This window comes from Apteryx rowi, unplaced genomic scaffold, assembly GCF_003343035.1.
Source record: "Apteryx rowi isolate R43461 unplaced genomic scaffold, aptRow1 scaffold_1081, whole genome shotgun sequence".
NCBI lineage: Eukaryota > Metazoa > Chordata > Aves > Apterygiformes > Apterygidae > Apteryx > Apteryx rowi.
Genome location: NW_020447288.1, coordinates 136,471 through 153,540, shown reverse-complemented (window position 1 = coordinate 153,540; position 17,070 = coordinate 136,471). Strand labels below are relative to the sequence as shown.

Sequence of the window (17,070 nt, the reverse complement as noted above, 5' to 3'; positions counted from 1 at the left end):
TAGTTACTTTTTTAGCTACTTTTTTTTTAGCTACTTTTTTTTTTTTAATAATCAGGAATGGCCTCACTCCTCTATCATATCAAATGGTAGCAATTGTACTCCATCCTTCTAAAAATTAAAAAACTACACTTCATGCTGTAACTGATGAATTGCTTCTTTCATAACCACAGGAGTTTTAACGAATGACTGAACACACTAGATGATCAGATTTTGTACATTAACAGCAGGTGCTATTGGGACATTATATCTAAGTTATTTGACCCTTAAGACCCTTTGCTACTTAAAGGCATCATGCTCTTTGACACCACTGCCAAAGAAGAGAATGAGGCCACTTGTACTTGGGTAGTAATAGTCTGGTTAACTCATGGGGACAGAGAAAAAGGAAGGGATGAAAGCAAGAGCAGAGCTTTGTGGAAACTCAGTTACCTACATTATCCTATTGGATTTTCATTACTCTAAAATAATTAGGAAGATTACCTTTGTCCTCCTCCATTTTAGAAGCTTTCAGATACATGTACATTTTAGAGTATTTTATAAAGACTAACGTAGTCATCTGCCTTAAATACAGCAGACCTTTTACAGATAACAGTTTTATATTTCTCCAGCAAGACATAATCCACAGTGAAATGTATGATATTTGCATGAGTAGCCTTGATCTCTTTGGGGAAAGAAAAAGGATTTAATCAAAAGACTTGCACATTTCTGACATTAATATGCAGATCTAATCTAAGAGGCAAATAATTCAAGAGTATTACTGTTGTCATCATTAAAATGGGGAATAATACATTGTCATTGATGGCTTATGAGCAGTAGGTTTTCTAATAATTCACAAATCTCCCGGTCTCCCTAGTACTCATGCTTTTCCTCACCCATCTCCTCAGATAATGTGAACAGCAAGATTATTTTTTTTGATTGTTGATTCACAGTTGGCCACTCTCCTGTTTTGTGAATCCCCTCACTTGCTTTCACTATGCCACGACATTAAATCCCAACCACCTGAGACTTGGCTCTTGTATAAATCTGGATTTCACCATTTGCCTTGGCATGAGGGTGGAAGGTTCTGAACTCCCACGACTGGGTTAATGGTGTAGTTCTCCTCTCTCCATTTTCTGTCCTCCTGGACATCAATTCCATCAGTCAACCACCTGAATTCTTTCCCTACCTATTGCCATGCTGAACAGGAACCCAAAATTATTCTCATTTGCAAATCTACTTTTGTAATCCCCCCCTCTCATAATGATGTGTAACTGTAAGAAAATTGCTTGTGTTTCTACATCCTTCATAATAAGGCATGTAGATAATGTTTATAATACAGAATATATCAACTATATTGCTTTACAGATGTATTTTATGGATTATAAACTCCAAATTTTGTCTAAGAATCACCCTTACCCATTTTGCACCTGATATTTTAGAGGCTACCTTGCCAGAGCAATAAGGCAGCCAAGTCTTGAAGCATGGCTGCTAGGCTTGAAGGGGAGCAAAATTCGGTGCAATGTATAGACCTTATTGTGCTAGGCTCTTTTGCAAATCTCTGCCCAGTATCATCAGTTCCTTCTGCTTTGGAAGCTCTGAAAGTTACCTTCAAAATGAGTCTCACTCTGTACTACAGCATACGCCAGTGTTAAATTCTTATTTTAGCGTTAATCAGGTCCAAAAGCTGATAGCATCTTCTTCTACTGATAAGCATTTACTTGGAAAATTTGGTGATACTTTTGGTTGTTGTTTGTTTTAAGTGAATGCCTAAATTTAGAAGTATAGTCTTTAAGGCAGCTCATGTTTATCACTTGTCTCAAGAAAGAAATCAGTAAGCTAGCTGCTACAGCTCATTTTCTTGCAACTACTAAATCACTGGCAAGAAGGCGTGAGCAATTTTGCTGTCCTGATGTCTGCTATTCCAAAATCCACCTCCAATGCTTCCAGAGAAGCTTTCAAATCATTCTCAGAATGCGTATGCTAAAAACATATCCGACTGCTATTGGACCATTACCAGCCACAGCAAGTGGCATTAAAGGCAGGTAGAGTTATTTAAATGCCAGATTTTTACACTACATTTTAAACTATGGCTAATCTACAATGAGACTCTCAAAGCTTTTTTTTTTTTTTCTTCTTCTTCTTCTTCTTTTTAGAAGATTAGATGGATCAAGCTCAAGCTACCCGAGAGGCCCAGTTTCACTGTCATAACTGTGAGGTTTACAGGTAGCTCGGCAGTATTTTCAGCAGATCCCTATGACAAGTCAGGGATGACGGTACACCATTTCAGATGCAGACTCTTAGCCAGGCATAGCTCAGGAAATACAACATCCACAACTTTATCAGGTAGAGCTGAGCCAGTTTAAACTTGGCACCGGAAGGCATTTCTCCTAAGCCCAGCTGTAGTGCTCCAGCTGCTAATGGCTCAGCAGTCTGCCCCCAGCTACTCAACGTTATTTCCCTGTGGGACAGGCAAGCCCTTTCCTTCGTGGCCCTGAAAAAGCTGTTTTCTGCCTCACCAAATCTCTGCTGTCTCTGTGAAGCTGAAGAACTTTCCCCTAAGCCTTTGTGCTTTTCCTAGCTTCTTGTTTATTTGCTTTTAAACACTGAAACTGTATCAATTAAATATTTGAGGCTATCACATTTACAAAATTCTTCATTCAACACCAAACTGAGACAACGTGAGAGACTTTTCATTTGTATGCCATTTCTATTTCAGAGTGCTGACCACTACAAAAATGCTAGTTTTTCTTATTATTGTAGTAGAAAGATCATAGAGTAAATTGGATTAATTTAATGATAAATGAAGATTAATAGTGTCAAGCTTCAGGGGCTGATTCACACTTTGCAAGTAGTTTTGCAAGCAACTAGTTAGGGACTGAAAATGTTAGGAATAATTTTTAAAGTTCACTCATGTTCTGCAAACATTTTGGTATGATAATCAGGCTCCTTCCTTCTCTGTACACTATTTTTAATGTATGCCTATAATAAGCTAAATCAGATTTTCAACATTCTCTCCATCGTAATGTGATCATATATTGGACTTTATATCTGACTGTAGTAATTTTACTGGGGCAGGGTACACAACTACTGTGATCAGACAAGCGCACATGTACATAGCACATGTATATGTCCTACAGATAGGACCTAAAATAAGAGCAAAATATGGTGATCTATGACTGTAAAACCTCAAGAAAACAATACAGAAACACTGAATATTTTCACAGTTAGGTAAATGTATTAGGTTTTATTAGATCTACAAAGGTTATTGAGTTACAGGAGCACATGGTTAAATCCAGCAGCACAACCGGCGTCCTTGTTAGCCGGACTGCCAAGGCTCAAGATACGGGACAGCCACGACGGCTGAGCTCATCGTTCGCTCCCCAATGAAGCCTGCATGGAGTGGCTGAAACGCAACTGCAGGATGATCTGGGTAGGTTTGTATCACCACGCATAATGCTATGTTAGGTGGTGGGAGAATTTCATAAGAAACAAAACAAAACAGAACAAACTCCAAAAAACCTGTTATTTTTACATATAAACTGAGACAAGCAAAAAAGGTGAGGAAAAAATAATTACCAAGAGAGTATTTCCTATTGGAATATTCTGCTTTCACTGTGACATCAAAATTACTTTCCAGTCTGCGCCCCTACAAGAGAAATCCTTTGCTACGAGAAACTAAGTAACACACCATACCTTTTTCTGCCTTGCTTGTGTCGTGTTTTTCCAGCAGGAGGTAACGAGGACTTTCAGGAAGAAAAGGCAAAACCACAACTTGAATCAACGAAGGAACAATAATCATTCCAAATAAGTATGGCCATCGAGATTCCTGCAAAACAGATTCAAACGTGATATTTGGTAATATTCTCCATAGGGAAACTAAGAAGAAAAATAGCTGTAATGGGAAACACTGTAACTTTTCATCATTCAACATACTGCCTCATTGAGCAGAATTATGTCTTGCATCTCAGCTTAGTGAACAGTTTGAACATTTCCCCCTCAGACCCCTTTACTCGGAGAGTTTAAGCCATCAGTTGGCTGAGCACCAAAAAGGAAAGAGGCAGGGGAACTGAAAACAGCAATATATAACATGCTTTCCCTTTCCTTCAGTATCAACATGGAAATCAGCCATGGAAAAGTCTTGATGCATTCCATATATATTCCACAAGACATCCCCACTATTTTCATATAGTTACATATAGCTGCTTGTTGTCACTTAGTCTAATCTAATTGGGGGGGAGGGGGGAGCCTTACAGGTGCAACTAATATACTAACATACAGTTGGGCAGTTTTCATTCCCACTCGGAACACGTACACACTTCAATACATTCAGAGTGAAAGGTGGCTCCTCCGTTCTGTGACAATTCTTATGGATTTGAACACTTCCCTGTTTTGAAAAAAACCTAGTTTTTCTTCAGGATAAAAGGAAACAAAACAGTTCCTCCCTCCCCAGCCCCGGCCTAACAAATATGGCACTTAACTGTCAGGCTAACAAACCAGCTGTCTCACACCGCAGACAACCACTTCAGGACACCTCTTTTCTTGCTCTCTCCATCTTTGGGTTGTGGCTGTTTTAGCTGCATTTAGACACAGGCAGCTGCAAAGGCTAAGGACCTAGTAAAGCTCAAAAGTTAGCGCCAATTCACACAGCAGCCATTAACTATGGCGATCCCAGATAACTGTTAACAATTTTAAGGGATATTAGGCCTCACGCTTTAGTTCTGAAGCCAGTTTCTATCTTATTTAGAGACTGGACTAAAAACTCATATGGGGACCATCCTACCTCCACTCTGCAGGCTTTGCTCAGCTCCTCTGGCAGGGATGCAATGCACAGCTGGCTGGATGTCAGGTTTGACCTGGTGTAATTACTCTATTTTTTCTATTGTAGCCCTCAGTAAGGGAAAAATTGTTTACGGTTACTTGATAAACGCGGATTGCAACACACACAGCTGAATGAAAGGAAAACGTAAGCTGGCAAACAGGGAGAAGTAAGTCCTAAGAGCGTAATTTATTAAAACCAGATTATAGTTACAAGAACAGTGTCTTGCAGTACAATCACTTTGAGACAAATGCAACAAATTACTGGAGAGAATAGCACGCACAAGTCTAAAGTACAGAGAAATGTTATATTGGTTAGGAAGTAGACAAGGTTACCTAGAAACAGGATGGGACTTGAGCAGGCTGCAATTCCCCCTCAAAATCCAGGGAGGTGCCGGGACCTCAGAGAGTCCCTTGGTTTTATGGCAGTGTAACCGCGAATAACGCACTGCGCTGTCTCCTAGCTGGAATTAGCTAACCTCACTTATACGTTCAAATCAAACGCTGACTGCCGCTTCCCAAGCCCACCACACTGAAAGCACTTCTCTACTTGCCTTGCAGGGGAGCTACTAGACCCCCCACGCAAGGGCCTGAAACATGAGAGTAAGCTACAATATCCTGAGCAACGCAAAACACAGAATACTTTTTTGACAAGTCTACATACAAAAGCCAGTTTTAAATTGACAAAGAGCCCACTTCAGTATACTGAAGAGCATAAGGTGCTGCACTCTCCAAGACCAATGATATGATTCTAGGTGACCACTAACAGATTTTAGATAGAACTTGACTTTCACTATTTCCTTTGAAGCCGACTGAAACTAAATTGTTAACAGCCTCAAATATATTCATTATTTAAAACTAGCAACAGATGGCAACCTGAGGAAAACTATTTCAGGAAAAGACTTACTGGGAAAGGCAGTAAAGAGAGCTCATCTAGCTCTCCGAATTTACTCTGAAGGCAAAATACTTATAGGTAGCTGAAAGAGAAAGGAGCCAGCAGTGCTATTTGCTCAAGCAAAACGGACCTTGATCTCTCTGTGTTCTTAAGATCCCTTCCGTTCCGGTTCTTTAATGCCAAGAAGAACTTTCTTAGTAATTTTCTCCTTCAGTTCATCATTCATCTATTTAATTTAGTCCTTTCTAATTTGAGACTTGGTTCTTAATTGAAAAGCTTGCTGAGACTTCCGTGGCTCTACCTTCAGGCACAGCGTCTCGCACATTCTCAGAAGCTTGGTTAGATCAAAAGCAGATTGCTCGGCATCCTGTCTGATTGAACTCTGAAAGGCATAGGAGATTTGCATCCAGTTCCTACAACAGAATAAATCTCTCTCTTTGGAGTCCATATTTCCCTAAACAGAGCTGGATAAGTTTTATCTCAACATAATTTTCCATAGTAAATCAAAGTTCTCCTCAGAACCCCCCAGGACTGCTCTTTGTTGGTAGTTTTTATTTTACATCCTCCCACTTTAGCAAAGGAATAGTTAAATGAGAACATACTGCACAGTTACATAACCCAAGCCCGGAATTAGAAGTGGGACATAAGGTAATTTAACAATTCCCAGGCAGAATATGAATGGTATGTCCTAATCAAAATTTTCAGTTGTTCTTTTAGTGACAGTTTTAAAAAAAAATGCAAAAAATAGTTTTCTTGAATACTGTAAAGCAGATGTTACTATGCCAGAAAATTATTAGCTAAAGTAGAGAAAATGGAACTTACTGTAACAATTAAAAGGTGGAAAAGAAACCGCTCTAGAGGAAAACACCAACACGTGGTGCTGACGGTTGAACTATTGGACTAAAAGGAATTCAACAATCTGTTTAAGCATGGGTCGCATTTAATATTTTCACCAATTAGGGAGATTGTATTGATAAAATTTGGAGACACTTTCCATGCAGAAAAGGCTAAAAATATTGTAAGAGAGAACTGAATCTTGGACAGGGTCATGCGACAGCAGGGGGAGGAAGCGCTGCACTACGCTGTACAAGCGTACTCATTTCTGGAAAGAACTAGTGAAGCCAGTTAAGTATCTCAGTACCAGATGTACAACAGGACCAAGAAAGAGTGAATAAGGAGAAACATGACTTCCACAGGCTCTATAGAGAGTACTCTATATCCAGTATCAATAATATCTTTTAAATCATTATTTTCTTTTTAAAAGCACAATCTGGAAATGCATCCCATTCCCGGCAGAGTACTTCAAGCCCTTGAACATTTTCCAACTCCAGGCAATGGCTGCACCCGAGAAGCAAGCATCGCCTCCTCCCAGGCAGCAGTGTACCTTGTGCCTTGCGGGTAGCCAAGAACCGGTGCCGCGCTGACGACTCCAGCACTGCTTCGTACCCCAGCCTAACAGCGATGCCACCTGATGGGGCTGTTAGGGCTCACTTAGCTTTACTGCTCAAAACTTTCAGAAAACTACATTAAAATAATATACAATTACAATAAAAGCCTAAATACTGCTCAGTCCTTTTTCTCATTCAACACACAGGACGAACTATGATCTCTGAGTGAACAGATATTCAATGTCTATTTACCAGTCACTATTCCACACTCCTTTAAATATTAATTCTGGAATTAATTCTTTGGGGCTTTTATGACAGTGTTTATTACAGCACTGAACAGCACAGACATCAATGAGTTTTTCTGCACAATACTCTTCTCATGTAAAGTGATACATTTCCCCCATTTTATATATAGAGAACATAAAGAGACGAAAGTCCCTTGCATCCAGTGCAAGATAGTTATGACCTGAAACATCAGGGACCCAATGATCTAGCAATCTCTTCCTTTTTGTGTTCCTATAAGAAGCAGGCAAACTTTATACCTTTAGTTTGGAAAAATATAATCACACACACACACACACACAAAAATGTGTCTAGTGTAATTTCTACATGCCCTGGAGCATCTTGTTTGCTTCCTCTGCAGTCGCAGAAGGAAGGAGGTCTCTGGGGTTTTCTTTGTCACATCTGCCATTCCCACAGGGACACGTAAGATCCCCTAGGGCATCAAAATGATACTACATGCTTATGTTCAAGCAATTGAATCTCATCCTTTTTAGTAGAGGCATGGCACAAAAACATCTTCGTATCACAAATACTCTGTCGGCCACATAATTGCTAATGTGTAGCCTATTTTGAGCATTTATTTACATTGCACATTTGAAACCAAAGAAACACGCTTCTAATATGAATATCAAGTATTATGAAAACTTAAAATATTTTTCATAATTTTTTAGAGGATACTAGCACCAAAGTTTTTGAATGTGGGCATCTGTAACTAGGTAATAAATAAAAGACAGTCCATTTCTTAGGGACAGAGTGACCAAGCGACAAAATTCCCTGAAGAGAAGCATGTAAATGGGGGTTTTGGCATCCATTCTTAAACACTTCCACTCAAAAACAAACAAACAAAACCCCCAAAACACAGCCCTGCTCAGAACAGGTAGATTTGCATGTACACAGCTGAGAAACCTGCACAACTCTGGCATTTCTCAGTTAATCTGTTACTGTGCCACATAAAACACTGCCAATAGTAAAGAACAACCTTATCAGCCTGCGGCCAAGGACTGAAAAAGCACCAAGACAGAACTAATTTCTTAGCATTAGAATTGTCTTTTCTTCCACAAGTCAAGGATAAGGCACAGCGGCGATGAGCATGGGGCAGCTGAGAAATGAGTACATGCTCCATATTTCAGGCTTTGGACCAGCTATTTGCCGAGTTTTCAGGACAGCTGCCTTCCTCGTAGGTCCCAGGTGCCACCCACAACGTGGCTCCATGTCCTCCACCGGCTGCGGAGATGACCACCCTCACCTCATAACACTTGCATCCCAGCTGGAGACAATTTTCTGGTTGCATGAGCAACCTCATAACCCATTTCTGTCAAAATATGTTTTAATAACAGAGCTACAAATTGCTTGCCTTCTCATTGAAAACAGGAGCAACCCAGAGAGCATGCAGCTTTCACCTTCATTCTGCACCCGTGTGGATATTTATTTTTGTATGCCACTACTATGGATATAGCTCTAACAACAAGATTACTCGAGCCTCAACGTACTCCAAGGTATTTAAGTGCTACAGAAAGGTAGCAACTTTAAGGCTGTACAATCCTAATCCAAAATCCACAGAAATCAATGGCAAGTTTTTTATTATTCATTAAACCACCTTTGGATCAGAACTTAAAGCATCCTTGGGAGTGGTTGCTGTCCAAATCCCATGACCTCCTGGTCATTAAATTGCATGATAGATCATGTTGCACATACAGGGAGAGAGAGAATTAAAGTGTCTGCTCCCAAGATGTTTTTTGGTTCAGCTTTTTGGGAGTCAACAGCTAGCTTTTTACTTAACACATAAATGGCATCATTTCTATTTTCATTGCTTATTCATTTCTGAGAAAAGCAACGGGAAGTGGGGAGCTCTCACATGGGATTTTTTTTTTTTTTTTTTAATAAAATCAGCCAGCATAGATAGTTGAGCTTCTTTAGAAACAAATAGTAGAGGTATGTTAGAGCTATGCAAAATTTCTGACAAACTTCATTTCAAACAAAGCATGTAGACTCGGGTTAACCAAAATATATTAAAGTGATTAAAAAAAAAATCAAAGCACATTTGGTATTTAAAAAACAGCTGGAACAGTTAACCATTTCATTTTGACCCTTCTTTTAAAGGGAACATTTTTGTTTTAGATTCAAAATAGTCTTGTTTTATTTTGACATTTGAGTTAAAAAAAGAAAACCCTTCAAAAATGAAATACCAGTCAAGAATCTCTCTCTTGATTTTTCATTTTGCCAATGGTTTTGAAAGCAAAGAAGGAAACACAAGTCTAGAAAATATACCCTGCTACTCAGTACTACCACTGTATGCTCAATTAATATACGGCAGCATTAATATGCAATTTGTAAAGCATAAATTTGCATATTAGGACCTGAATTTGCAATAATATGCAATTTCACAAAGGATAAAGGAAATTAAAATTGAAATATTAATCACCAGGTATCTTCAGAAAGCTTGAGAGGCAGTTATCTTCCAGTGTGTAAAGCAGTATTTTAAAGAAAGGAAGTTACAGATGAAATCAATTCAGATTTATTGCTTAATACTGATCATATCATTTTAGATTTATTGCTTAATAACAGATTTGTAAATATTATCAGATACTCCAGCACTAAGGAGACAGGCAAATCATCATCCAAAAGGTTTCCTTCCTCATAAACCACTGAAGCAGAGTCCACCGAACACAGGAGAAGATGAGGTTTGCAGACACAGACACTGCCTTTTATCAGGCCAACTACTGTAATTGAAAAAAGCCAACATTTCTTTCAAGTCCGACAAAAAAGCAAAAACTTAAACCTAAAATGAAAGTGGAGAACAATTGTTCTGGGTTAGTTAACGTGTGCTAACTCTGTTTCAGTTGATTAAGAGAAAGCATTTCGACAAACTATGAGCAACTGCTCTTAACTCCCATGTTATTTAAAAGTTTTTGCCTTTCTTTCAGGCCTGCTGAAGATCTAATGAATGATCTAATGAAACAGAGTATCTCTACTTATAAACCTTATCATCTCAAGGGTTAAGTGGTTACTGTTTCAGCTGTCTGCAAGAAAGTAGTCCTCACTGACCATAAACTGTAATCTTAGTGTCAGAGCATCTAACATTCACAAGCCTGCAGTTCAGCTGGGGGGGGACGGGACGGGACGGGACATGTCTCTGCACCTTACGTGCTACTGTGCAGAGATGTGTGAAATTTCCCATCGCTAGATAAAAAAGGAATCCCGAGTATACTTTTAAAAGGGTCTCTATCCCCAAAAAATCACTTCCTCAACTAATTCTTAAGGCTGTAGTTGGCATGCCTGGTACCAGTTTACAGGAAGTACAGTCAGATTTCCATGATATGTAAACAGAGACACACAAAACCAGTCCAGCTCAGAAAGACAGGCAAATACATGCTGAAATCCATGATTATTTGAATAAGCACTGAAGGGTGGGGGGTTTTTTGTTTAGTTATTTTAAATTTGTATGTAGAAGTGTCTTTCTTCACAAGGGTTTTTTCTGAGCTATTCTTAGCAGATAAGATATCCTTATGGATTTGAGCAGTCATTTACAAGTATCAATATGTCTCCTGTATCCTTAGCATAAGTTTTAAAATACTCTTCTGGGAAGGCTCCAGCCTTTAAGTCAGTTTCGCATTTTATTACAAGAATATAAAGAGCTTTTGACCTGTGCTTCTAAGAAACTTTGTATCAGCTCAGCAGTCAAGAGGAATGCAGGGACCAGGGTAACTTGAAGTCTCCTTTTGCAAGTTTGTCACCACAGCATAGTCTTTACAGGAGGACTAGCAAATGCCTCCTCAGCCCTTAATGATGTTTATTCCAAGCTTAGGTACCTCAGGATCAAAAAAGTTTGGGGACCTAAACTGATGAGCCTAGTTTCTAATTTATTATTCCCATGTCCTGTACTGGATTTTGCTCTTAATATCTTGTTAATAACTAGCAATTTATATGCTACAATAGAGTCACTAAGGCTCCAATGCTGCATGTTTCTAAATACCTGAACAGTCCCACTGCAATTAGCAGGGCTACCCATGTACTTAAACTAAACCATATATCCAAGTATTTGAGCACGGGTTTAATTACCTTAGTAAATCTCTTTTTAAAAGCTCAATACAGTAGACTGAGATCTTCCCATAGCAATTTATCACACACAATTCTGTGTGCACTTAGTATTTCTAGAATATAACTAGAGAGAACACCAGTGTTAACATTTTCCTATTCTATGAAACCAGAGGTTTGAAATCATCAAATAGAACAACATTTTGGGAATTAAAGTGACTCTGGAAGATGACAAACTAGTGCATGACTTTGTCCTACTCTAATAGAATTTACAGAATATAAAAAATGTTAATTGAAACGGAAGCATTTTATTTCTAAACAGCATGCACCCATGAAGCATAAAGCTGCTTCATGCGGTTGCAAGACACCTGCATAAGTTCTCCTCTATTTCTTATTGCCACAAGTGCTCTCAGCTCTATATTCTGAAATAAAGTCTCAGCCATAACTTGAAAGACAAATAACTGACCATAGTCAAGGTTCAAGAGGAAGATAAATGTATAGAACAGAAGAGCTCACAGAAAAATATAAGAAAGATTGATCGATTCACTCTTGGTGTTATCACACTAACATGTAAGATTCATTCCAACATCTCAAACAGACCATTTTGTCACTTGTGTCCACCTGCAGACTGTGGGTTCCTGGAGCAGTTTAGTATTGCTTACTTTTCTCTTTTAAAATTTCCCATCAGTTCCTAATGAAACCTTGAGCTTGAGTCTAGAGTCTTAGGGAGGATCAGGAAAAGAAAAAAAAAAACACTAAAAATGAAGCTTTGACAAGCAAAGTCAAAGCTTAGTTTTCAGAGCAGCCTACAACTACACAGACTTCAAACCTACCTATTTCATCACTCTTCTATTTTAGTGCATGTGAAGGTGTACTTCTAAAAGAACTTGTAAAGTAATTGAAGCAACATGAAAGATTCATGTACAAACTTTCTTAAACACACAACTATCTATCACTTCAAATATGCCATTTTCAAGGGGTTTATAAAGAATAGAGTTGGACAGGGGGTCTATACAGGTTCTTAGAGTTTAATTAAAAAAACAAAAAACCCTTTAATCTATCCTCCATACATTCATACAGTGAAACATCTTCCTTGCTCTCTCATATTTCTATACAGATGAAAGAGATAACACAATATATTAAAAAAAAACCATGAATACAGGAATAATCGCAAACACGTACTCATAAAATAAGTCCTTTGTGATTAAAGGAAAAATTAATGTCCACCTTCATTAAAGAAGCTGAAGCAATGGAAAGAGACAGCATAGTGGTCTATAACATTTAAAACGTGTTAACACACTCAGGAAGACCTTCAGGGCGGGACACAGGCTTACCTTCAGGACTAACTAGATGAGTTAATTACAGAGAGAGAACTAAGGATATGGAGATGCCTGAGGATCTGGTGTTTGGGATATGGAAGGATCAGGCCAGGGAATATCCCCCAAAGGGAGTGAGTGGAAATGAGAACTTTCAAACCTGAAGCTGGCAATGCACCAGCAAAGCTCTGTAGGGAACAATCTGTCAGAAAACCGGACTGGATGATTTAGTTGCAGAATCACAGAATCGGAGAAGGAAAACACCTGAAGGGCAGTGTTTTAAGAAGTGCCAGGTCTGACTTTTGCCTTATCTTCAATATCTGTTTTCTCCTTCAGTTGGATATACAAAAAGCTAAGCGTGCTATACAACCTTCTGTGCCTTCTGTATTCTGATCACCAGTCAGCTTTTACCGTAGGGTAATTTCCCAAGCTTCAAGAGAGATATAGTAGACACGGTTTGCCAAAGGTTATAACAGAATCAGAGCTTTGAATAAAAGCACTGCTTGCCTGGAATTTGGGTGGGAGGAAGGGCATAGGAAATGGAACAAAAATAAGAAAATCAAAGCACAGCAAAAAGGGACAGTGTCGTGACTACAGTGTTGCATCATTGCAATACTCAGTCTGGTTAAGTGTTGCACGCTAAAGGAACAGATTCTGCAGGCTCAATACTCTAAAATTAGTAGCTTTGGAGACAAATAGAATAAAAGCCTACAAGCTAAAGGAATGTATTCAATTTTTACAGTCATTATTAGATTTTTTTTGCACCTGGTTGTTTACACTATGATTTAAAAATTGGATGGAGTAGTGTTTGGCAAGTTCATGTCAATATGGTGTGACATAGGAAAAAAGATGAAAGTATTCCCACTTCCTCCAAAATATTTCCAGGACAGAAACAAGGAAATATTATATATTACTCTATTAAAAATAAAAAAACCTGTGACATTTCATTTGAGTTATCTATAAAACTTTGGTCTGTTGGATTCAAACTTAAAACTAGAATTGATACACCTAGGAGGAGAAGGAGATTGAGGATTGAGGATACAAGAGGAGATGAAATCTGCCCCCAGAAATGAAGATCATGGGCTGGGGAATCACACTTAAATAGCTGGAAAAAAATGAAGGAGAGGCAAATAAATGAAGGGAAAAACAGCATTTGACCTAAAGAACAATGAGAAGAAATCAGCAGAATTATCCATGAAAAGATTTTGGACGGAAATGAGAAGATTTTCAACCACCCACACTTTCAGTAAAAAACTTGGAAAGTGTAAAGAGATAGGAAACACCCAACCATCTTTAAAGGCAAACCTTGATAATCTGTCTGTAATGGAGATGAGGACATAATTAGTGAGGACAGCAGGGCACTGGGCTCTGTGGCACAGGGGAGCACTTCCTTTCCTACTCTGCTTTCACTGCAGCACTATGACTGTTTTCTGCATTAGTTCAAAGAATATCGGGTCTGCATTTAACACAGTGCAGTAACAGCTATGAACTGAAACCTGCCTGTCCCTCCACAACACTGACTCTGGGTCTGTGCACATGCCTAGCGATTGCTAAAAATCACTTCGAGGTTGCTTAACCTACCTGAGACAAAAAGCAATAACACTTTCCAAACTGCCTCAAACAAAACTCATCAGAGCTTCACATCTGTACTTCTACATTTAAAATAATCCTGTTGCATTCAATAATGGAGGTAGTTGCCAGTTAGGTAGTTAATCCAGGCTTGTAAGGCTGTGTCCCAAAGCCCACAGAAAGGCTTTCCTTTTCTGTGGACAGACTTCTACAGAGCCACTGAAGGCAACAACTTCATACACTCCAGAAAAATGCATCATGCTCCAATTTCAAAGTTAAATTTTCTGCTCAAGCTACTTCAACTTGGAGTCTGTTCCAAACATCACTCTGCTAAATTTCAGCACACAGTTACTCACAGAGCGCTCCTAAACATTTATTCTTGTAGCAATACTGTCCTTGAGGTTAAGTAGCTATATTCCCTTCCCAGTGCCTCTTTCTGCACTAACAAAGCAGTGACATCCTCTCCCTTCCCTCTCTCTACAAACAAGCAAAGCTCTTGTCATCTCCTCATATAAGGCAGGACCTCAGCTGTGCTTGCAGCCCTTCCCACATCCACTCCTGCTCCAAATACTCTCTTCCAGGAAAAAGCCCAACAGGTCTCTGTGCCTTCACTCTTCAAAAACATCATTGCTTAGATATTACGATTAATAACTTCTTAGATATTTGCTCAAGTTATAAGTAATACATGCCTGAGGGAGCTCAGAAGATTGTTATGAAACCCTGACAGAAGACAAATATTTGTAATCAGTATTATTTCCAGCCAGTTCTGAAAGAAACAATCAACCAGCCACAGAACAACCAAAAAAATGCTCCTATGAGATTTTAAGCCACAACAATAAAAAAGCTGTCATTTTTAGACAATCTTAATAGAGTTAAGTTATATTTTATAGATACATATTTCTCTACAGTTACAATTAAAATCTTTAATAAGACATAACAAATGCTTAGCTTTCTTCAAAATATGGTGGCTGTAGACCTGTAATACTGCCCTCACTTCAAATGCAACAAAGTTTTCTCCGACAGAAGAAAAGGGAGAAAAAAATAAAGCAATCTGGCAACAATTTGATAGGCAGCTTTTACATCATTAGTGAATAGAAGACCCAACCCGTGAATCAATGAGAAGCTGAAATCTGTCTAGCAAATAGCTTGCAAATGCCTTGAACCTACTTTTGAACTGGATCAAAGTGACAGAAATTTGTGCAAGATGTTTGCCAGGTTGGGGCGGGAGGGAGAGGAAGGGAAGTTTGCAAGAGCTGAAGAACTCAGAAAGGAGACACCATCGTGTTGAACACTTCCCAGCATCAGCAGAAGTGAATCCATCACACAAACCATCTGCAGCAGTTCCCCCGACAGGAACTTCTTTTCCTTGTGCAAACTCCCACTCAGTGCTAAATGCTGTTAATATATGAAAAGGAAAATACACCCAGGAACCCAAATGGAAAAATCAAGATGGCTCCATTAATTTTGCTGGAAATATGCTGTTACACCAGCCAAAACTTTGCCACTTTTGCACCCTGGCATTGCTCTCACATCTTGAAAAGAATAATTCTACAGATAAAGCAGACTTCCTTTTATGTAAACTGATAGTTATCTTTAATAGTCTAATATTAATTAGTTGCATATTAAAGCAGTTTGTGGAAGCAGCACCACAACCTCCATAATGGAGGAGTGACAAAAATGGAGAGGGACAAAGGGGACAATGCAAATAAAAAGAGCAATTTAAACTAAAAGGGTGAGCTGGAACCGAGGAATAAGTATCTCCCATCCATACTTAACAGGGCAATGAGAATTTTCACAAAATACCTCACCTTTAAAGGTGTATGCATGCTTAAAAATCAATCACTCAATCAATAAATCAAAGTGTACTACATAAGTGTTGATATGTATTCTAAGCAGTTGAATCAGCCTCCTGACATTTAATACTTTTGTCTAGAATAGACTAGCTTCCAAAGCAAGACAAGGGATATCTGCACATCGCTTAATGAAAGACAGTGAAAGCCGTTTAAAGTGTGTGTGGGGGGAAGTGGAATATCTGTCCTTTAGCAAAAGGGTAAGCTAAATCAAACCATTTGCCTTCAGGAGAGCAAAATCTGGTAAGTGAGGACAAGGATAAAGGGACAAAATAGGACAGTCGGTCAGACAAAAATAAAAGTGCCAGGGTGGCTGGAGTCACTCCTTTCCAAAGCTGCTCAACATGGATGGATACGGGAGGACAAGCTCCTCTCACTTTTGAGCTCCTTACCACTTGGGCCAGCTGTCGGAAGGGCGTTTCAGGTTTCACTGAAAGAGGGTTGCTGTGTACATTTCAAAGATTCGTCTCCGGATGAAAAGTATTTCCAAGTGCCAGCCTGAATAAACCTGAGCTTCATTTATTCAGAGTAATGATGACATCCAGTGGCCACCAAGTTAATCTCAGCCTACGACAGCAAGATAACCTCTTTCATCGGAAGAGATTTTCCTCTTTCCATAAAGGGGTATATTAGCCCGTTCTTTCACCTACTGGTCTATAAGGGTGACTACATTACAAGAAGCACTGTAATCATTGGGCAAGAGTCTTTGTATTCAGGTTCTTGTAAAAATTCTAAGCTTTTTGCAGCTCTGTCTCACTTCAAAGAATTATAAATGAATTATGCACTCTAAGTGCTTTCGTGGTACCCAAAGAAAGAGCAAAGCAGCACAAATCACAAAAGAAAAGTACATCAAGAAATGGGGGCAGGGTGGGAAAACACACATATGCACATAGAAGCCACTCAAGCTGTTAAAACTGCTTGCCGTGTCTACCAAACTCAGTCAC

The 17,070-nt window shown here is 39.0% G+C and overlaps 1 protein-coding gene across 1 annotated transcript in view; it reads right to left on the bottom strand.

The window, feature by feature from the left end:
• The window catches only part of SLC2A9 (solute carrier family 2 member 9), a gene marked incomplete at its 3' end in the record, with an annotated part of 50,558 nt that overhangs the window by 10,554 nt on the left and 22,934 nt on the right, over positions 1-17,070 (bottom strand). Inside the window, exon 6 of the mRNA XM_026071419.1 lies at positions 3,670-3,802. Coding sequence (XP_025927204.1) covers positions 3,670-3,802 — 133 coding nt within the window. The remainder of the gene's footprint in view (positions 1-3,669; positions 3,803-17,070) is intronic.